The sequence below is a fragment of the Vicia villosa genome, linkage group LG5 (assembly GCF_029867415.1).
Source record: "Vicia villosa cultivar HV-30 ecotype Madison, WI linkage group LG5, Vvil1.0, whole genome shotgun sequence".
Lineage (NCBI taxonomy): Eukaryota > Viridiplantae > Streptophyta > Magnoliopsida > Fabales > Fabaceae > Vicia > Vicia villosa.
The window spans coordinates 142661769-142684231 of record NC_081184.1 but is presented as its reverse complement, the minus strand read 5'-3'; the positions used below and the strand labels follow the sequence as shown (position 1 = coordinate 142684231).

The following is a 22463-nucleotide window of genomic DNA, read 5'->3' as shown; positions in this document are numbered from 1 at the left end:
ATTCTTAATTGGCAGATTTTAGGTCTTTTTACTTAGTTTTTTTATATTTTTAGATAATAAAGAGACAATAAAATCAATAGAAAATTTGTTAGACTTTTAGATCATTTTTAGGAATTAATCTTGGTTCCTCTAATTGATAATTTTTCATATTAAAAAATTCATAAAAATAAGTAGATTTTAGGTTAATTTTGATATTAATCTTTTGAACTCATTTCTTTCATAAAAACTATAAAAATAATAGTACTTTTAATTCACTTTTGTGCTATATTTTGACTTGTTCTTTTTCACGCTATCTTCGCATATTCCACTTAGTGCTTTAATTTTCATGCTTCTTTTAAATCCTAACCTTAGGTAGAAACCATGATAATATTAGGTAGAAATTCCCTTCATACTTAGGCTAGTTTCTTTTCCTTTTTTAACATAAAACATCTAAAAATACTTGAATAAACTCCCATAAAAAACACCAAGAAAACTCATAAAAAATGACTAATAAATACTTTGACTAATAAAAAGGGAATGGAAGCTTGTAACTTCTCTTGCTTAAGGGATGTTCAAGTGCTTGGGGGCTCCCTTGCTTAAGGGTTCCATTCAGGCGTAAGTTCCCAACCTCTAAAAAACACAAACCAAAGAGTAACTCGAGTTTCCCTTGCTTAAGGGATTTCCTCGAAACACTCAAACTCTCTCTCTTCTCTCGCTTTCTTAAGGGCACCGTTATTTCCGCTCCATTGCATCCTAGGCTGTCCCCTTGTGCAAGAGCGCGAACGTTAACGCCGCCCAACTAAAAAACACAAAAAACAAACAGAAAATATGGAGCCGAACTACGGCGCTCTGATTCCTGAAAAGGATACGTAGGCATCAGGTCGCGGGGCTTGAACGAGCACACTTGTAAATATTCCTTCTTTTCCCCGTATTTCTTTTGCATTCATTCGCATATAGACATAGACATAGATACACCCTTTAGATAGAAACAAACATAGGTGGATACCATTGAGTACGATGGGCGCGAGGGGTGCTAATACCTTCCCCTCGCGTAACCGACTCCCGTACCTTGATTCTCTGGTCGCAAGACCTTGTTCCTTCCTTTGTTAGGTTTTCTGATATTCCTTTCCCTTATGGGATAAATATATTGGTGGCGACTCTGTTCATTTTTCGCGAGCGTGCGACAGAAGTAAGTTATGACTTAAACTCCAAAGCAACTGAACCTTATCTCTCTGCACCACAAACAAGGACATCACGTGGGTCATTTGTGAGTTCCAATGTCCTGAATCCATCCACACCGCCCGCTACTTTGGATTCCACCCAAAACAAATCCCCATCGTTCCCTCTTGTTACCGTTGAGACATGTGATGCTACAGTATCTACTTTCCCATCTCCCAAGGCTCCTTTACAGCCTGTTTCCCATGCGGTTGATGCTGTATCACAGCTGGATTCACCAAAAATCTTACCTAATATAGCTGTCCCACTTATTCAAAATTTCCCTACCCATGCTGCAGCGAATGGGCCATTTATGGACTGGGCCGCATGTTTCAACACTGGATCGGATCACACATCACATAACCTTGAGGACAAGGTTTATGCTGGGCCGGATAGTAATGATAGTTCTAGGCCCACACGGATTAAACTCAGGCCCAAATGGTTACAAGACTTTGTTACAAATTGATAGTTTAATTTTATTATGTCTTCTTTATAATTTTAATTGTTGTTGGGCCAGGCCCATCTGTAATGATCCATTAGGTCAAGAACTCCTTCTTGTATTTAATGGGTGAATTGTTATTGAAGAAGTAGAAAAATTAACACAACTTTATTTCCTTTTATTTTCTTATGCAAAAGTAGTTTTGTTTCTATCCTTTGAAGAACCCTAGATCTAGAGATTAATAGTTGCTGAATTCACTCTATCAGAATAACGATAATCAAACCATGATTGAAAAAACAAAATTATTTTCACCTTAGAAAGAAGTTAAGATTCGCCTCAAACTTGTTTAATCTAAGATATCGAATTGAAATCATATTCCTTATTTATATTCATATGAGTAAAATTGTTGAATTAGATAACAAAGAGAAAAAGGATGACAAATTAAATTTTTTTAGACTACAAAGTAAACAATTATAAAAACAAGGGATTAAATAAATAATGGTAAAATCATAAATAATTTAATATAATTAATAAAAAATAATATTTTAATTGAATGCTGCTGTTATTCACTAATCTGTTCTTATCTATATCATAAACTTTCGATAGTCAAACATTATTTGGCAAGCAATACCGATTAATACACATGTAAAAAATTTAAGATAAAAAAAAGCAGAATTTTTTTTATAGAGTAGAAAAAAATAAAAGTTGAGAATTTCATTGAATTTTTTTTTTTTTAAAAAGGATTAAATATATTTTGGGTTCTTCTAAATATTTTAAATTTCATTTTTAGTTCTTATTAAAAAAACTATATGCAATTTTTTTTATGCATGTAGATTTAGTTTTTGCTATTTTTTAAAATTTTAAAAAATTATTTAATTATCTTTTAATTTTTAAATTTTTTTCATACATATTTAAAATACTGTAAAATGTTAATTTATCAAATTTTAATTTTTTTTAAATTAAAATAATTAAATATAAAATTTTAAAATATAACGATAAAAATAATGAAAATCTCAACTTAAAATTTAAATTTTAAATTTTTTCAAAGAATAAAAATACATATTAATTTAATAACATAAACTAAAACTAGTGCGTAATAATTTTGAGAAACAAAACATGTCATTATTTATACGAATCAAAAATAAAATTTTATAATTTTATAAGAATCATATTTATAACCTTTTAAAAAAGCTAATTGCTTTTTTTATTTCTTTTAAAAAAATATAATAAACTTTAATTAATTTTATATGTACTAGAGAATAAAAATACCAGGGACAGTTAGGACTTTTCAAACCAAGTAGGGTTTATGGGTTCTATTTTATAAATGTATAAATTACATTTTCTCACGTTTCCGCACCAGCTACATCAGAAAACCTAGTGATTTCGGCTGCATCATCGTCTCCAAGGTTACTCTTTTCCTTCTCTCAATCTCTTCTGCATCCATCCATTTCGCAACCTAAATTCTCATTGTTTTGTTGAATTTTGTTTTTGTTCAGGAAGTCAGAAGAGTCTCTTTGAAATCAACTAGCAAATATGTCTGGGTATGCCCTAATTTCCTTTAATCTTTACATGTTTCAAACCGATTAAGTGTTTTCGTGATTCAATTAATGCGAAATTTTACTTTTTAATGGTGGATTAAGTATCTATGATAGTTTCAGTCCAATGTTAGCAGTTTTTTTGTTTCATCGTTGATGTTTTTTTCTCGTATGGACTAGATTTGATTACTTTTAAATGTCGTTTTAAATCTAAGGCTATTGAAAAGATTGGATCTGATAATCATAATATTGAGGGATTCTTTGATAATTTGCTTGAAACTTTTGGTTGTTCAGTGAAGAACCCGTTGTTGCAGCCGAGCCCGTTGTTGCTGCACCTGGAATTCCAGGGGAGCCAATGGACATCATGACTGCTGTTCAGCTTGTGCTGAGAAAGTCACGTGCTTATGGCGGTCTTGCAAGAGGTCTTCATGAAAGTGCTAAGGTGATTGAGAAGCATACCGCACAGCTTTGTGTTCTAGCTGAAGATTGTGACCAACCTGATTATGTCAAGCTGGTGAAAGCTCTTTGTGCTGAACACAATGTTAGTTTGTTGACTGTTCCAAATGCAAAGACCCTTGGAGAATGGGCTGGTGTAAGTTCCCTGCTTACTATAGATTGTCGATCGTGGTCACAATTATCGAATTTGGATATTATTGTTGTCTTTAACCATGCTTTCAGTGTTGTATCAATTTATTGTGTATTGATTTGTGTTTCTTTTTGCAGTTGTGCAAGATTGATTCAGAAGGAAAAGCTAGGAAGGTAACTGGTTGCTCCTGCGTGGTCGTCAAGGTATGACATGCACATTTGAAATGGAAATGTTTGGAGTCTGTTAACATCTTTCTATGTATGTATGCTAATTTATTTGCATTTTGCAGGATTTCGGCGAGGAACATGAAGCATATAATGTTGTTTTGCAACATGTGAAATCTAACTGATTTGCAGTTTGATTAGATTTGTGGGTCTCGAATATGAAGTTTTTGTATAAGTCCTAAGATTTTTGTTTTTATGGATTATCTGCCTAGTGATTTTGATGGTTGAATTTATACTTTGCCCATTCTCATTGCTGCCTGTTACTCTTTTTTGTTGAGACTGAACTTGTTTGTGACCCATTCTCTATTTATACTCTTGAGGCTGGAAACTTACTATCATGCAAACCTACTTGAACTTGCCGTAATAGAATTTTGATGTTTTTCATTGTTTAATACAATAGTTATTTATGCAACCACTTGTTTTTTGAGAAGGCAAGTCAAACATTAGCTATTTATGTTTGTATAACACTCCAATTTGTACCATTTATTTTTCGAGTGAAGTTTAGTAAAGGATTAAGTAGTAAAATGGATGATAGTTGTTTCTTGCGGCATTCATTCAAATTCAAATTCATAAAATGAATTATTATGTTATGAAATTGTGATGAATCAAAGCTCAAATGATTGTTAAGATCAAAGCTACAAAAATGTAGGTTATTAATAAATTGTGGTTTAGTATTATATTATTTCTGATTGTATGTGGATAACTAACTGTATCCAACATTTACATTCTATTCTCAAGTTAAAAAAACCTATCTTTCAACATTGTATATGTAGATATTCTGGTATTTTTTCAACAATTCTAATAAACACTTTATTATTTAACACTCGACATGTTTGTGTGCTCTTGAGACTTGAAAGTGTATTCTAGGTTCTAATCTCGTAAATGGTGTAAATGATCCCACTAGTTTAGTCAGGTCACATAGCCAAATGTAAATTGAAAAAAGAGATATAGAAGAAGAAAGGAGAGAGACTACTTTACATAACTTACATCAATCTCAGTTAAAAGTTTATATAGAGTAACTAATTAATGCTGACTCAACACCTTTAGTTACAACCTTTAGAGAATTAATTTTTCTATGTTTTTTAACATTTCATTGATTGAAAGTTAGTTACATCAATATCAATTAAGAGTTTATATAAAGTAACTAATCATTGCCCGACCCGTCACATTAAGTTACATCCTTGAGATTGCTGACTCATTCAGTTACAAGTCCTTATTGGGACTCTTTATAGTCTATACTCTATTATCTTCTCTTCATAGGTTTGGTCATGAGTTGTCAAAAAATGGGAGTGATGTAGGGAGAGATTGGATTCACAAGACTTTTGAGGTTGTGTTGGCAAGACTTCTATACTTGGCCTATGTGCTAGACCTTGCTACCACCAAAACACAAGTTGGCAAGACTTCTATACTTGGCCTATGTGATAGACCTTGCTACCATCAAAACACAAGATTATGTACTAAGTATATGCATGACCCACAAGTGGATTTTCTATCATCAGGAATTGCACCCAAATCAACATTTGAAAATGCTTTGAGAGAAAAAGGCATGAGAGTAGAGGCTAGTTTGAGTAAAAGTCCATGATGCAAAGAGCCTTTTAGGTATCTAAGGATCCTTTTCATAGTAGTCCAGTGTCTTTCTAGAGGCTGAAACATGAACTGACAAGCTTTGTTGACTGCTTGTGGCATACTCACTGCTCCTACTATGAACCTGTAGAAAGTAGAATCACTAAGATATTCAGAGTCATGCCTTGAGAGTTTAAAATTTGAGATTATAAGTGTAGATAGTCCCTTTGCTTCTAACAAATTTGCTTTTGTGAATAAATCTCTTAGCTACTTAGTTTGAGAGAAGAAGAATGATCCATTTGTTTGGTGACTAACCTCTATATTTAAGAAATACTACAGTTTTCCCAACTGTTTGAGAGCAAATTGATCGTTGAGTTTGTCTACTAGGAACTTGATATGAGACTTCGAATTTCCTGTGACAATTGTGTCTTCAACATACACAAGCATCACAATGATATATGTTGGTTGGTGTGATTAGTGTAAATAAGAAAAGAACATTGTTGTGCCTTTTAAACCAGGCCCTTGGTGCTTGTTTCAAACCATGGATAGTTAGGTTGAGTTTGCACACCAACTTCTTGTTAGAGCTCTCAAAGCCTGGTGATTGATTCATGCATACCTCTTCCTCAAGAATGCCATTGAGGAAGGCATTATTGACATCAAGTTGAGTGATAAATCACATTCTAGATATAGCCAAGGTGAGGAACCTAACTTTAACTAGCTTGACAGAAGAGAAGGTTTTTGTGAAATCAAATTCATGGATGGAATCCTTTTGCTACCAGTTTGGATTTATATTTGTTGAGAGTACCATCAGGATTCATTTAACCCTAAAGACCCAATTGCATGCAATAGCTTGCCTATTAGGTGGAAGAGTGGTTAGGGTCCATGTGTGATTGTTAGAGGAGCCTCATGTTCATTGGTTCATGTTCATTGGTTCATGTTAAATGAGTCTTGGTTGCACGATACCATATTTTCTTCTTGTGGCCATTGCACAAGTATTGTTGGGGGATGAAGGAAGGGTAATGACACTGGTTTAGAGGTAGAGACAGGCTGAGTGGTTGATGAAGGGTCAAGTTCTTGTGAGTTAGATGAAGTAATTGGAGTAGGTTGCTGAGCTGGTGATGTATGAGAAATATGGTGACTGGATTCAGGTGAGTTTGAGGTAAGATGATGTATTGGACATATATAATGTAGAGTGTTGAGTTGATGATGAAGAATGGGATAATTGTGGTGTGGAAATTTGAGTTGCGGGATTGGATGAAGTTGATTTGGACATATGTGGTTCAGCTGATGGTTCAGATTAAGAAGTTATATGATTAGTTTGCTTTGATTTAATATGAAAAATATGGAAGGTGTGGATGATAGGGTGAGACTGATAACATGATCAATATTAAAAGAAGGAAATAGCTGTGAGTAAGGAAACCTGACCTCATTGAAGAGGATGTCCTTTGAGATGTAAATCCTACCATTGGTTACCAGGCATTTATAACCTTTATGGCTAGGTGAGTATCCAAGGAAAATGCCCTCCATGAGTATGGCCTTTGATGGAGGTATATGGCACAACTAAAAACTCTGAGAAACTTTTAGTTAGGTATCTACTTGTAGAGCATGAAGAGAGAAGACTTCATGTCTAAGACACCAGTGGACATTCTGTTGATTAAAAAAGCTTAAATTAAACAAGCACAATCCCAAAATTTGAGAGGCAACCCTGCTTGGGCAAGAAAGGTGAAACATGTTTCAATCACATCTCTATGCTTGCACTCAATTCAGCCATTTTAGTGATGTGCATGAAGACAAGCAAACCTGTGAGCTATGCTCCATGTTAAACAAAGTGGTGAGCACTTGAAACTCACCACCACCATCTGTTTTTATTACTAAATTGTACTTCAATAACAATGAGAAAATGCGTGAAAGTGAGCAGGACATTTGATTTTAACTTGATAGGATAAATCCAAGTGTATTTAGTGCAAGAGTCCATATAAGTGAGTAAGCATTTCTAGCCTGAAGTAGAAAGTATAGGAGTTGAGCCCCATGCATCAAAATATAACAAGTCAGAATATAACAAATCAAAAGAGGAATGATAAACTGAAGTATGAGAATTTTTCCTATGCAGCAAGAACTGCACAATTCAAGGCTAGTTTTATGAGGAGCAAAAATGTTGCACAAAGAAAGAGTAGTTTTCAAGGCTTCATGATATGAGGATTTTCAAGTCTGTTGTGCCACACATTGTACAGAGAGTATCCCACATTATTATGCTGAGTAGATTGATCACAAGTTAGAGAGTTGATAGATGGAGCTGAAGTCCCATGAAGAGGTTGCAAATCATCAAATCTGTAGAAGCCATCTTTACCTAAAGACCCAGAACTGTAGACTGAGCCTGAGATTTGACCGGGCATTTATCAACATCAAACTCAAAGAATACATTATTATCTTTAGCAAACTTGCTAATAGAAATAAGATTCTTAGTGATGTCAAGAACAAGCCCTAAATTGAAGTCTCAATTGTGTGAGATCTCTGTGAGGTAAACGATAATGTGTTTGCCCTATAGAGATTATAGACAAACCTTGGCCATTGCCAAGAAGGACCTGATTAGAATCAGGTAGGTCGACTCCATCAAGAAGGAATTCTGAGTTGTTTGTCACATGATGTGTGGCTCCAGAATCAGGATAACACTATTGATTGGAAATATTGAAGGAGTTTATCAAAATTTTATTGCAATAGTAGAACAACAATAGAGCCGAACAAAACTAAATTCTGATAAATACTTTTCCGTCCAACATCAAAGACAACAGCAAAATAATTATAGCACTTGATTTACATTTCAGAACCTCAAGAGTTAAGATAGAAAACAAAAATGCAAAATAAATAAGGTATAAGATATTATATACTATTACATATGTAATAAAGGACCAAACCTGAGAAAAGTTTCATATAGCTGGCATTGCTATGTATTGGTTATACAATAAGTATACAAATCGTGTAAGGCCTTAAGATAGTGTAATGAAATGCTGCAGAGAACTAATCAAACTTGGAGGCCAGTGCTTTGTGTCTCTAACATATGAAAGATCTGTAAAGTGAGGATCAAGAAGAGTTGCAATTGTAAACTGGTTTTCAGCAAGCAATGCTGCATGCTTATCTGAATATAACGCTGCTGCAAGAGCTGCATGTACTTCTGCTTCAGGAAAACAAAATAGAATGAGAGAAAAGCGAGAATTTTCCGTTTTAAGCGTGAATCTACGATGAAAACGCGAACATTCATACCTGGATACCCCTTTAGTGATATTGAAACGTCTTCCATCTCTGCAATTGCTTCTTCTCTGTCACCAACTTCATATAGGGCTAGTGCTCTCCCTACCCTTGCATACTCTGAGAATGCCAAGTCTTTGTAGCTTTCAATCACCTGCAAAAACAGGTAGCATGAATACCAAAATACAAATCTGTCTGACGCTTAGCTTCTGACATGTGATGTTGAACCGGCAAATTTTGAGGCCTCTAAAATCAGTTATATTAAATATTTCTGATATGTCTAGTGATTCCAAAAAAACAAACTACTCTTACATCAGCATAACAATTCTACATTTGTTTCAAACTGAACTCTAGTAAGTCTTTGACTCTTGGCATAAACTTTGACTAACAAAACTTATAATTGAGTCACAATATAGCCATTGTGTGACATCTTTGCATAGATGTTCCTTCTTCCAATCGCATCGTTTGTTTTGTTCAGATACCGAAAGTAGCATGCCAATTTGCTTTACGAAATTCCAAAAGTTACTTCATATAGTAGCAGATTTAGCGTGTATCTATCTATCTATCCCTACATGTGATGTGCATACAAACACACACACACACACACACACACACACACACACACACACACATATATATATATATATATATATATATATATATATATATATATATATATATATATATATATATATATATATATATATATATATATATACACACACACACACACACAACCTTTACACGCACACGCATTCATATGTGTATGTATATCTATGACATTCAACTTCTTTACGGTTTATTTTATAGCGTGTATTTTCTTATAAGCTCCACCAGTAGCCTGTTGTCAAAGGTTGTTTACAGTTTACCATCATTCCCTCTCCAATTTTGGACATAACTTATATGATAAGCGCATAAGATGAACATCAAAACACCCCTTAGTTGATTTCTCAGTAAAAACGAACAAGAGAATGACAATTTAACCTATTATGGTGACAGCTACAAGTTTACAAGGTTACATTCTACAACTCAATCATAGTTTGGATAAACAACTTAATTAAACACTTAGGCTATTCATATAATCTCTTCACAAAAGGAAGAAAAAAGAAGCAAATAATGAAAGACATGAACATACACAATACAATAATCCATCATCAAATTGAAGATAAACAAGTAAGAACCAAATGAAAGGAAATTGGGTAACCTGAGAAAAGTATTGAAGAGCGCCATTGAAGTCACCCAGAGCTTGTAATTCCCTACCTTTCTCCAACAACTCAACACCCTTAGAAACTCTCTGTGAGATTAAAGCACTGGCATCTCTTTCAGAACGGGTTACTGGATCATACTCTGTAGAATTTACACTGTCATCTTCAGCAAATGCAGGAAAAGGGAGGAAAAGGAAACTAGAGAGAGGAAGAGAGAAAAGGAACAAGCGTCTGTTTGGAAGTTGAGATATGGAAAGGGATGGTGGAGGTGATGCTTTGGTCTGCTGGAGATTCTGTATTTTGATAGTTTTGGGATTTGGCAATGGAAGATGGGAAATGGGTGGTGTTGCTCTGCAACATGCACCTACCATAATTGTCAATTGTGAGTTGTGACCAAATATTCAAGGAATGCTTTTTCTTTTAATACATAGATTTGTCAGGTGAGATATTTTTTGTTATCTACCTCATTAAAAATATCAAATGCTTAAAAATTGCATTTTGCATGCTAGTGACATTTTCAAAAAATAATTTCACTTTGAATTAGATTGCCTTTTTATATTGATTTAAGTTTAAAAAATGTTGTATTATATATTTTTTGATTGTTATTTTTTCTTCTATTACAATTTTATATTTATTAATTATTATAATCGCATAGGTCTTAATACTACTTATAGTCTGTTTGATTTAGCTTTTGATCAAGCAAACGCACGTCTGGACATGGTTCTACCGTGATTTTAGAGAAGCTCCAAAAGGTAGCTTCTTTGAAAACGTGTAAACCCACCGCTACACCAAACCCGCTATTAGTGGTACACATCTTTGTTCATTTGACTTGATTGGGATCATCTGTTTTGATTTTAAAAACAAAATAATTGCATGTCTTCATATGAAATTAATGTGACTAAAAGAAAAACAAAAGTCTAAAGAAATTGCAGACAACCTTCGTTACTATATTAAATATACATATTCAAGATAAAACAAGAACCTAAAAATTTAAAATGGATTTCACTTATGCTAAAATAAACAGCAAATTATGTTAGAAATCCATGAAAATGGATTCTGCGCGCCCTTTTCTGTGAGACTGTGATTCCGAAATTGCAGCTTCTGAGTGAAACAGCTTCTTAAAATCAGCAACAGCCACTTGTGGATGCATCAGACTGGGGTAGGTTGTCCTTAAAAATGTTCTTCTTTACCCCCTTAGATCCTTCGGCTACGAGGCTAGGTGTATCAAGAATCTGCAAACAACCAATGAAAAGAAATCACTGAGTCATCATCATATATTGTTCATCACAAGTTAAAGAAAGGAATTCAACCCGTATCTCAATTCAGTTATCGTCTCTTGTATAAAAAAAACACTCCTTTCCCAATATTACAGTGTCATTTTCTCAATTAAACAGTTCCGCCTTCTAATATGCATGTTTGTATGCACATAGATAAACTACGCAGAAGACAGCTAATCTATGCTGCACACACTTATTGACCAAAGTTAGGTTTGTAAATAAATGGGCACGTATATCAATTAATGTACCTTCAAAACAAGCTCTTCAAAGCATTGCTGCACGTTTATTCGAGTTTTAGCACTGCATTCGATAAATAAGCAACCATATTCCCTAGCAAAGTCTATTCCTTCTTTCTTTGACACGACTCTATCCTCCTCCTGAAAATAGACACACATGTCAAGTCCTCTAATTTAATGCAAGAGAAAAAAAACATCAGCAAGCTATGATATGATGCAGAAGTCGGAACTCGGAACTAGAAAAAAATGTGATATGCAGCTGGCTAGACACACTCCTCAACAGTAGAAGCTAAACTAGAGCTGTAAACTGAGAGGCCAAAATGGAGTCCATGCAATTCATGATTTGTATATCCTTAAATACCATATAAAGTTATGCAAATAAGCCTCCCTCCTTGTCTTCTTTTAGTTTGTTTTAATATGCTTTTATCTAATGATATCCATTTTTTTTCTTTTTAAAAAACTATCATTTCCTGGAGGATAAGCAATCATGCTAGAAGCACCAGATACCAAAAAAACACAAGTATATTAAATCGAACGACAGGAGGAAACTCCTACCAAGAGTGCTCATATAACTAAAACAAAAACTTTATTGCATATCAGATGGGCAAGAGGAAACTTCTAATAAAACTTTGGGGATTTGTTGTGCTTTATCCAAAAAGTTAGTTAAACAAACAGAAGTGTCAAAAACTGTCTCACCCTCCTTTTGCAGAACTTTCTAAAATGAAAAGACAAAAATTGGTGGAATAAACTCCTATTTTCCGCAATCTGTGATTAACTTAAAAATACTTTAAACTATTTACCCTGCCAAAGTTTTCTAAGATAGATAATACAAATAAATATTAAGAGACAGCGTACGACAGTAAACTTGTTTAAAGAAATACCTTATCTACTTTGTTACCAACAAGCATCTTCATGCAGTCTTGATTTGTCGAATAAAGGTCAATTTCCTTTGCCCATACTTCAGATAGATCTGTAAATGTTTCTCGCCGGGTTACGTCGTAAACTGCATCAGTTTTAGGAACAAAATATCAGGTAATCAGCTAATCCAAAACCTAATTTTCAACGCCCGTCAACTTAAAGAAAAAGACATCTCCCAACTCCAAAAAGCATTCAACAGAATGCATCTAATAGAGATATGGAAGTCATTTTAGAAGGGGATTTTATCACTAACAAAGAAAATACAGTTTGGTCATTGTAAACCACAGAACAATTAGATGAAAGATTAATATTAACGAACAAGGTGTTTCAAGGATCTACTTGCTGATATTCAAATTAGAGTCCAACATATAATTTTACCAAGCAAGATAAATGATATAATATCAATAAACTCTGGCTTCTTGCCCCCCTTTCATTGTATTCACTGGTATATATACAATCATCATTTCAGCTACTAATAACTTATATCACCTAATTCCTAATTTATACAAGTAAAATAGGAATTACAAATATATACAATTATTATAATTATTCGGCTGATTCTATGTATCACATTAATGACAATAATATCATTGACTAACATCCCCCCTCAAATTGATGCGGCTGATCAAGAAGCATCAATTTGCACAGTAGAAATTGGTATGAATCGATACTAAATTTGGCATGAATAGATATAGAAATAAAAATAGAAGTGGTATTCTAATAATCAAAATCATCATCAGGTCACCAAACATTCCCGGCCGAGGTCAGAAAAATGACAAGATTTCCAATGTGAATTAACTTGCAGCTAAGTAGATAATAACGTGCTTTAACTTTCCGAGGCGGCAAAAAAGCTTAAACTATGAAGAAGTTTTGGCCTAAACAGTAGTAGAAAAACAACTAACTCAAGACAAATCACATAATAGATATCATTAATCATTAGTAGAATGAGCTTAACAAAAACATATCAACTCTGTGACGGGCTAAAAAATGATGACAAACCCAGAATAGCATTCTACTATTCATCTACTAGTAGTACTGGTCTAGGTTACCATCAAAATTCAAGGCATTTCACATAATGGAATAACAAATGTTGAATTGGAAAAATGCAGTCTGAAAAAAGAAACTTACCCATTATGATTCCTTGCGCTCCTCTGTAGTAAGAACTAGTGAGTGTTCTAAATCTCTCCTGACCAGCTGCATTATTCAGTAATAACAAAGACTTACAATTTCAATCAAATATGGTATTGGCATGCTCTGTAGCACAGATAGCTCTAGGAAAAAAAGTGTGTCCCGTGTCCATGCCAGTGTCGGACACAGACACATGTGATCCGACACAGACAAGTGTGATTACGTTCAATTTATTTATTTATGTGTCAGTGCTGTGATGATGATAGCCAAATCAAGAATTAGGATCTAACCTAATAGGCAAGTAATTAAATAATAAATAGTGAGTGAATGATAGTATAATAGTATACCAGTATCCCAAATTGCAAGCTTGAGCTTTTTACCGTCCATGGTGAGATATTTGACCTTAAAATCAACACCTGTTGTAATAAGAGAGATGAATCAGAGTGTTTACAAAAGTGAATGAATGAATTGAGAAGAAGGAAAACGGACCAATGGTGGGGGAGAGATCTTCAAAATCATCGGATGTGAATCTGAGAAGAAGACTACTTTTGCCAACACCAGAATCCCCAATCATTAATAGTTTGAACAAATAATCGAATTCTTGCTGTCCAGAACTCGAATCCATGGAAACCAATCAAGAATGAATCTCAGGCAGGTCGGCGATGCAGTATGTATCTATCACTTTCTGTTTCAAGAAAATATTAACGTGCATTTGCTTAACCAACAAGCATCCCTCTAATTATGTATTATTTACTTTTTCTCAAAATATATAAATTTTATTGTTATGTAAATTAAAAAAAAACACTAATTTCTTTTTATTAAGTTATTTTAGGCCTTTAACACATTATTAACACATTATTAAAATAAAAAGTGTAATTAATTTTGTATGTGAAATTAAAAATAATTTTACAAATTGTACTTTAATATTGAAGGGATAAATTTAATAAATTAAAAGACGGTGTGATAAGTATAAAACAAAAAATATTAATATTGTTAGATATATTTTGGTATAAATAATTTTTTATAAAGTAATTTATAATAAAAAAATAAAAATATTATATTTCGATAAACAAACTCAATTTATAATTTTACAAAGATATTTGATAAAGCGAATTCAAATCTATGAAATCCACTTATTCATGACATCCACTTATTTATGACGTGAAATTTTAATCATTAAAATCTTATAAAAATTAAAAAATATGAAAAAATACAAAAATAATTAATCAATAAAACTAATTAGTATTAACTTTTAAATTAATTAATGCTTATATACCTCTAATTTAATTCATAGTGTGACGTGAAATTTTAATCATAAAAATCTTATAAAAATTAAAAAATATGAAAAAATACAAAAATAATTAATCAATAAAACTAATTAGTATTAACTTTTAAATTAATTAATGCTTATATACCTCTAATTTAATTCAACACTCTGTTTCATGGATTATATTTATAATTCTAGAAATGTTATTCAATATTACTGTTGAAAAAATAATTCCCATCAATTTGTTTGGCAAGTTATTTAAGTTCCTAGAAATTATTTAAAATTTTATTTTATTTATAATTTTAAAATTTTAAAAATACATATAAAAGTATTAAAATAATATATAAATAGGTAGTTATAGGTAGTTACTTTTTACTCTCATGGGAATGTAAAATTCTCACCATTTAACATGAGAATAAATTTATAAAATTTCATGAATAAATTTTATTCCAAGGAATACAAAGTACCTAGGAATGATTTCTTCAAACTTTAAACAAACATGAGAATCGAGATTCTCAACCTCTCATTCCCAGAAATCCTATTTGAATCCATCAAACAAACACCTCCTATTTAATGGTGGTAATTGACTTATCAAATATAATTAAGCATATTATAATAAGAAAATTTCTTTGTCAACCTCCCTACCTTCTAGTCCACCTCTGGTGAAAACCCCATACTACCCCTGATTTCGGAAATGCATTTCCGAAAATGCAAGAAAAAGGTGTTTTCGGAGATGCATCTCCGAAAACGCCTTTTTTCTTGAAAAAATTGTCTTATTTCGGAAGTTCATTTCCGAAAACAGTATTTCGGAAGTTCATTTCCGAAATGCTGCGCGTTATGCAGATTTATCAAAACACTCCCCCTCCCCCATTCATTTACCCTAACTCAAATCAAAAACAAGCAAAGGCGAAAATTTGTGCAAACATACTTCCAAGGCTGCATCAAGGCTCCAATCACATTGCTATACAACATTCAAAAGCCCACAAATCACTCAATTTGTAAGTTTTAAATTTGTTAGATTCATTATTCAAATGCATGTTATTTATGGTTTCAATTGCATAAATGATATATGGACTGGTTGTTAGTAGTATTTAGGTTGTTTAGAAGCTTTTTGAATAGGTTTTATGTTTGATTTTGGGGTCTGCCATGGAAGTTGCAGAAAATTCCATCGCAGGGGTGTTTCGGAAGTTCATTTCCGAAAACACCTCCATCCCAGTTTTCGGAAATGAACTTCCGAATTGTATCAGAAGTTCAAATTTGATTATATATAAAATAAAATAAAAATTATTATATTTAATTAACTTTCTTAATTAGTATGAAAGTAGTTAATTAACTTTCTCGAGAGTATATCTAATTAATATTTTTAGTGTGTATCCTTGTCCAAATCCAAAGAATGATATCAACGATGTATATGATTTTTTTTTCCAGTAGTCTAGTATATAAATATTTAAGGTTTAATTTATATGCCTTAAGTTTGAACACATGTTTGAAACTAATATTTGACCCAATAAAAAAATTTAGACTTAAAAGATAGTGCACTGAATCAATTGTAAATAAAATAATATTCGTGCAATATATTAAATTTCAATTTTTATAGCATTTTTCTCCTTGAATCACTTCCTCAAGATTCATTTTCAAGGGTAAGAATTGCATTTTCATTTTAACACACCAAAAAAGAATAGTTTTGATCCAAATGATAGATTCCAGAAATTGAATCTCCAAAAGCATCGTTCGTTGAAGAAATTAAAGGATTTTGTAAAGGAAGAAAAAGATTAGAACCGCCCCTTTTTTAAAATACAATGGATTGGAAAAAAGGAAGAAAAGATTATGAGGATTTTGTATGAAGTATCAATCATGTATTAGTATCTTTTGCCTTTCATAAAAATTGTATTATTATATTTTATTTAATTTTTACATGATTTTTAAGAAAGTGCATTTTCAATTTTAGAGATATATGTTTAAATTAATTGTAAAGGAAATAGAAATAACCCACTCACAAAAACTTTGTTGATGTATAAAAAAAATGTTAGAATTTTTTTTTTTTTTAATGTTAACACAACAGTTGTAATTTTTCGTAGTGGTAGGAAACACCTCTAAGTTAGGGGTCGAAAATATAACCCCTTTTAGTTGATCTTCACGCACACACTTCTGATTTATTTTATTTTTTTTTCCAAAACACCCTTCGGCTTTATTAATTTAATTTTAACTTTTTTTAAATAAATTAAAAGGCAGTGTACTAATTTTACAGTATCGGTATATCACTCATTTTCTTAAAAAAAAATTGTGGCGGAAAGTGATAAAGCTAGAAAAATATATGAATAAAATAAGACAAGGTGTAGAGAAAGAATGTTGAATTTGAGTGTGATCATTCAACTTGGCTTTATTGGAGAAGTGACTCTCTTAGACTAAAGATGGAAAAAAGATTTCGATAAACCCTAACAAAATTTCTCAACATTTCTCTCACATAATTTCTTTATCTACCTCAATTATTTTTCACTTCCTTAGTCAACTTCTCAGATTTTTCCATCTTCTCTCCTTTGACATAATTTCTTTTCGGGTCATTCGTGACATAGCAACAAGAAAGTTTCACAATTATTTGTTCTGTCGGCAGAAAGGTACTTTAGGAATTCTTATTTTTTTATAAACTTTATGAATGAATAATACTGGCATTTAGACCACATAATCCGCCATCTGTACTAGTACAATTAAATTTAAAAATTAATAAGATAAACTATAATGCATATAATTAAAACAACAAATTGGTCAAATATTTTGAGCATTCTGTTTACGATCCTGTGATGACGAAGCCAAACCATACACGTATCCAATCTCAAGTAGAATTTCTAATATAAAATTAAGAGTTGGGTGTGATTTTTTTTTCTTCTGTCATTATTAACTAACAATATACAACATGAAAGTTACTACAAACACAGTATATTTTCTTTACAATAATCAAGAAATTGGTACAAGTAACAAGGTCTCCCCAGTACAATAATCAGAGTTTAGGTCCCCTCATTTCTTGTGTGATTCAGTTCTAATGTATAAAGAATAGACTAGAATCTTTTAGTTTTGTGCTTCAGAGCCCAAATTAAAATGCAACCGTGCGTCGACGCGACGCATGCTGGGAAAACCTGTTGGTATTTACAATCAACTCAAATGAACCTCATTCTTGGAGATCCGCCAGGTGGTGTATGGGCTTTGTATCTAGATGTTTCGTGCCTAGGGTCAAGAGTAAATGTTGGATTTGATCTCACTGGATAAGAGGGTGTGTCATTCAAAGTGTAACTATTTTGTCCCATCAATGTGTAAGATGGATGAGGAGGAGAATAGAAACAGCTCCTATGATCTAGTCCATACTGTCGCAATGGACTTGAAGAGGGAGATACTGGTAAAGATGTGATCATTCTTGTGTGATCTCTGAATAAGGGAATTACAAATGATGTTAGTCAAATAAATACTACAAAAGTTATGAAGTATATATTAAAATGCAAATTAATGTCCAAGTTATATTCAACATCAGTTGGATATTTTACCTTGGACTCCTTGTTGCACGTGGAGCTGCAATAGCTGACTTCGTTGCATAGTCTCCATCAAGTGATGTTATACTTCTTCTATTGGAATGAGGCTCTAAAACAGGCTGCAAAACAGACAAATAATTAGAAAGTGCAATCCAGCTCAGCAATATTCAGTATCATGCTCAAAACAATTGTATATTTCTCATTATGCATGTTATCATGTACTCGTAACATCTTCAGTTTATCGTCATACTTTATAATGATTACTATTAAAGCTGCCCTCCTGACAGGTTATCGTCATACTTTATAATGATTATTTATAACCATGATTTGTAAGTAAGAAGTATGCAAGTTTTAAAAGAAAACAAATAAAGTTGAACACTTTACCGGTGTTCGGCTTCCATCAAACATGTAAGAGGAAACATCTCTGGTTGCAGCTCTTGTTGCTGATTGATCTCTAATGAAGGGGTGCTCTAGTAATTTCTGGGCTGTTGGGCGAGCTAATGGGTCCCGCTGTAAACATAACATAATGAAATTCTTCGCATCATTTGACAGATGTTCAGGAATTTCAGGCATGTCTTTGCTGTTTCCAATTTTAAATATTGCAGCGACCTGTCAATACAAAATAAAAACAATTTGGGTCTTTCAAACTCATCAAACAGGATCATACATATAAGGGGCTAGATCTGAAATATCCAAAATCTTACCCCTTCATACTGACTCCACGGAGGCTTCGACGCTGCCATTTCAATAAGTGTGCATCCCAAGCTCCATATATCAACTGGAAGGCTATAGCCATTTGTGTTCATTACAACCTAAGAAAGACATTGGAATACAATAGTTATGGTGAGATAGAAGAGGGGAGAATCTGCTTACTTTGAAAGAAATTTCATGATTCAAGATAAAAAAAATAAACTCACCTCAGGTGCCATCCAGTACGGACTTCCTTTGAATGAAAGCATTGAAGCAGCAGAAGTTATCTGTTCCAGAAAAATAAAATCTCAGAAAATTCACCACAACTCAAACCATTCTAAACATAAATTATTTTCTTAAGCACTCAAGATCATATTTTCTTCATACCAGTAAAATCCTATTCTAAAACATAAAACACTACAGAGAGTGAGTCATTTTGTGTGTAAGTGCAACACATCCCTCATATGTGAGAGTCATAAGTGTGCTTGCTCTCATGTCAGCCATGTGCATCCAAGAGAGAGAGGGAGATATCTTCTACTGAGAATTAGTAGATTTGCAACTTTTTAAGCTTGAGCAAGACCGTGTGTAGTTCAACAGCACTCAACTAATTCTACATCATGAGTGTAATTAAACTATTTTTCTGTGCCAAAAACAACAAATGCCAATTACTACTTTTGAAGTGAGCTAGCAGCAATTTGTTATTTACAGAATCAAGTGAACTTACATGCTTAGCCATTCCAAAGTCTGCTAGTTTGATTTCACCATTAGGATCAACTAGTATGTTAGCCCCTTTGATATCCCTGCCAAAAAAAAACAATAATAAATTGAATGAGAATAAAGTAGCTTAGAGGTCATATTATAAATGGAGTAAGAATAACCAAATTACCTGTGTACTGTATTTCTTCCATGTAGATAGGCAAGTCCAGAGACAATCTGCCTGGTATAATTTTGAATAACAGGCTCCTTGAACGGTCCATATTCCTGAAGTAATTTATGGATAGAACCACCAGAGACATATTCCAAATAAACAGAAAGTGACTCCTCTGCCTGAAACCATGGCGTATATATTAGATATAAGGTCATTATTGAATTTCTGTTTTGAGTATGGACAAAGCTATAATAGGTACATGCATGGCTTAACCAATTCTAGACTTGGAATATTTTAGCATACCAGTTCACTCCCATGGTATTGAACAATGTTTGGGTGTGAAAGCTGATTAAGCAAATTTATCTCCTGCAATCAAATGGAGAATGTGTCATTACCGTAAATTGCAATAGAACTTATTAAAGTAAAATTCAATGCAATTGTGCAAAGGTAAACTGCAAAAGTATTGTATTAACATGGAGGTATCATGTTTAAATCTTCAAAAAAATACTAAAATTACCTGGTTAAGTTGTTTGAGGCACTCTTTTGAATTTTGATCGTCACAGCCAACCCTGACTTCTTTTATTGCACACATTTGTCCATTTTCACTATGATGCATAAAAGTAGAGTAAAAAATGTTTCAGTAATTTGACCTTAATATTGACATTTGGGGAGAGAACAAAACAAGGTTATGACTTATGAAGTGTTATGATAACCATATTTTAACCTCGGATTTTTAATTGGCAATAACATCTAACAAGTTGTGTTTTAATGTTTAGTTTATAATTTTAACATATCATATCCTCCTCATACATTATATGATTACGGACAACAGCAGAAACCATAATTCTACCTTGAGATATTTAACAAATGAAAAATATGCATATACATGATAATAAGCTACTTGACCGTTTGAGGTTACCCCGAAAGTGTATTGATAATAAATTTCAATCATAAGAAGTCTAAAAAGAATAACAATATAGTTACCTATTGAATCCAAGATAAACATGCCCAAATGTTCCCCGGCCTAGAAGCTTTCCTTTCTTCCACTTGGACAGGTTAGGGGTAGTGTTTTCGAACGATCCACTTGACCGTGTGTTGCTAAGAGCAGAAGAAGGACTAGTAGGAGAACCTGGTGGAAGAGGCAACGGATGACATTGACTCCTTCCATCGTCTTGCTTTCCAGTAGGTGAGTCTAGACTCAAAACCTGCAACCTTGGATGAAGAGGTGATGTAGGACTTGTAGGTCCTCTTGACGCAGGACCTGGACTTCTTGACCTCGCATTGAACTTCACCTCATCTTGTCCTCTACACAATCAAATGGAATGGATTCATTAAGCAGCAGATTGAGTGGAGAAACACACTGAAGAATTCAGATTTTTTCAGTTCCATAAATAGTAATCACTTCTAAAACAAGTGAACAACAACACTACATATACTATAAATTCATCAAAACTAACATCTTCAATTTCCCCCAAATAAGTCAATAGAGGAAGTCTAAAAGGGATAATTGAAACTAAGAACCCCTAAATCTCCAATTAACCTAAAACTAGATCAATCAACAATTCAAAAAATCAAACGGAAGAGCGATCAACTAGGTTGAAAAACGAAGAACGAACACAAATTTGAAAAAATCGAATCAAAACAAAAAGTGAAGAAAAAACCTGTTATTAGAAACGAAGTGAGGAGAAATCGGATGATCATCAAAAGAGGTAGACGAACTAACACTAGAGCCAGAAACAGAAGGAGATCCCAAAGCCTGATCACAGTGAGCAGGAAGAGGCAACGGGACTCCTTTCTTTTCAGTGGCGGCGCCGCCATCAAATTCCCTACTAGTCCTCGGTGAATTCCGGTTGAAAACCTCATCAAAACTCTTCGGCTTCTGTTTCTTCACCTTACTCTTCTTACTATCACCGTTCCTAATCGCGTTGATCGGCGATTTCATGAAATTGAACTGAAGAACTCCACCGCGTGATTGTTCTTCTTCATCTTCTTCATCATTATCGTTACCGTCACGCTCTTGTTTGTTCTTTGATGACTTTCTACTCCACCACGCCGGCATTCTAAAACGGTTATTATTTCTTCTTTTTTACGGATAGAAGAGAAAAAAAAAGCAATAACAGTTATAGTATATGAAGTAGAGAAGAAGAAGAAGAGAGAGAAAGGGTTTATATTAAGATGAATGATGATGAGTAATAAGGTGAAGAAAACGACAAAAGGAGGAGGGACCATACAGCTAAGAAGGAATAAGGAGAGGTTGGAGTAGGATTAGTGATAGATTAATGGTGCTAGTTGTGATTAATTAATGTTGATTAGAGTGGATTAACGTAATGAAGTTAACAGTGTTAACAACCAACCAACCATGTCTATTTCATGCTTTATTTATTGTCCCTTTTGATAAAAACAAATGTGTATTGGTTTGGTTGGGTGGTGTTACCAGTAGTAGGAACGAAATGTTGCTGATTGTGCTTTATTACCGTTTCCACGCGCTGGACCCAGAATGGCCACCAACAAAATGGAGTATCATTTTTTTCTATTTGAAAAGGGAGTACTATACTAGTTGTTAATAATATAT

General features: G+C 33.2%; 4 protein-coding genes across 4 annotated transcripts; 1 reads left to right on the top strand and 3 right to left on the bottom strand.

Moving 5' to 3' along the window:
* The first annotated feature begins 2928 nt into the window (after window positions 1-2928).
* Window positions 2929-4306, top strand: LOC131602864 (small ribosomal subunit protein eS12-like). Its single transcript, XM_058875084.1, has 5 exons — window positions 2929-3039; window positions 3130-3174; window positions 3463-3760; window positions 3892-3957; window positions 4044-4306. Exons 2-5 carry the CDS (start codon window positions 3167-3169, stop codon window positions 4101-4103), a joined length of 432 nt encoding a protein of 143 aa, XP_058731067.1. The 5' UTR covers window positions 2929-3039; window positions 3130-3166; the 3' UTR covers window positions 4104-4306.
* A 3966-nt stretch (window positions 4307-8272) lies between these two features.
* Window positions 8273-10395, bottom strand: LOC131602861 (uncharacterized). The gene is made up of 3 exons (XM_058875082.1): window positions 9989-10395; window positions 8800-8938; window positions 8273-8710 (listed from the first exon to the last, which is right to left on the bottom strand). Exons 1-3 carry the CDS (start codon window positions 10358-10360, stop codon window positions 8526-8528), a joined length of 696 nt encoding a protein of 231 aa, XP_058731065.1. The 5' UTR covers window positions 10361-10395; the 3' UTR covers window positions 8273-8525.
* Window positions 10396-10595: 200 nt separating this feature from the next.
* LOC131602863 (ras-related protein RABC1-like) lies at window positions 10596-14270 on the bottom strand. Its single transcript, XM_058875083.1, has 6 exons — window positions 14038-14270; window positions 13896-13964; window positions 13549-13614; window positions 12384-12505; window positions 11515-11643; window positions 10596-11221 (listed from the first exon to the last, which is right to left on the bottom strand). The coding sequence occupies exons 1-6, from the start codon at window positions 14171-14173 to the stop codon at window positions 11114-11116; spliced, it is 630 nt and encodes a 209-aa protein (XP_058731066.1). The 5' UTR covers window positions 14174-14270; the 3' UTR covers window positions 10596-11113.
* A 3305-nt stretch (window positions 14271-17575) lies between these two features.
* Window positions 17576-22138, bottom strand: LOC131602860 (mitogen-activated protein kinase kinase kinase 3-like). The gene is made up of 11 exons (XM_058875081.1): window positions 21553-22138; window positions 20876-21196; window positions 20409-20496; window positions 20195-20257; window positions 19910-20070; window positions 19748-19823; window positions 19251-19310; window positions 19038-19145; window positions 18718-18942; window positions 18349-18452; window positions 17576-18232 (listed from the first exon to the last, which is right to left on the bottom strand). Exons 1-11 carry the CDS (start codon window positions 21948-21950, stop codon window positions 17968-17970), a joined length of 1869 nt encoding a protein of 622 aa, XP_058731064.1. The 5' UTR covers window positions 21951-22138; the 3' UTR covers window positions 17576-17967.
* Between the last annotated feature and the right edge of the window lie 325 nt (window positions 22139-22463).

Excerpts from the sequence above, each read along its gene's own strand:
- LOC131602863 (XM_058875083.1), bottom strand. The coding sequence starts at position 14,173 with ATGGATTCGAGTTCTGGACAGCAAGAATTCGATTATTTGTTCAAACTA. Across the intron at positions 11,644-12,383 it reads TTGGTAACAAAGTAGATAAG|GAGGAGGATAGAGTCGTGTC; the intron begins GTATTTCTTTAA and ends GTCTATTTTCAG. Across the intron at positions 11,222-11,514 it reads TTGAAGAGCTTGTTTTGAAG|ATTCTTGATACACCTAGCCT; the intron begins GTACATTAATTG and ends GGTTGTTTGCAG.
- LOC131602861 (XM_058875082.1), bottom strand. The coding sequence starts at position 10,360 with ATGGTAGGTGCATGTTGCAGAGCAACACCACCCATTTCCCATCTTCCA. Across the intron at positions 8,939-9,988 it reads CTCTTCAATACTTTTCTCAG|GTGATTGAAAGCTACAAAGA; the intron begins GTTACCCAATTT and ends CTGTTTTTGCAG. Across the intron at positions 8,711-8,799 it reads ATCACTAAAGGGGTATCCAG|AAGTACATGCAGCTCTTGCA; the intron begins GTATGAATGTTC and ends TTCCTGAAGCAG.
- LOC131602864 (XM_058875084.1), top strand. Across the intron at positions 3,761-3,891 it reads CCCTTGGAGAATGGGCTGGT|TTGTGCAAGATTGATTCAGA; the intron begins GTAAGTTCCCTG and ends TTCTTTTTGCAG. Across the intron at positions 3,958-4,043 it reads GCTCCTGCGTGGTCGTCAAG|GATTTCGGCGAGGAACATGA; the intron begins GTATGACATGCA and ends TGCATTTTGCAG.
- LOC131602860 (XM_058875081.1), bottom strand. The coding sequence starts at position 21,950 with ATGCCGGCGTGGTGGAGTAGAAAGTCATCAAAGAACAAACAAGAGCGT. Across the intron at positions 21,197-21,552 it reads CACTTCGTTTCTAATAACAG|AGGACAAGATGAGGTGAAGT; the intron begins GTTTTTTCTTCA and ends TTGATTGTGTAG. Across the intron at positions 20,258-20,408 it reads GCCTCAAACAACTTAACCAG|GAGATAAATTTGCTTAATCA; the intron begins GTAATTTTAGTA and ends ATTTGATTGCAG.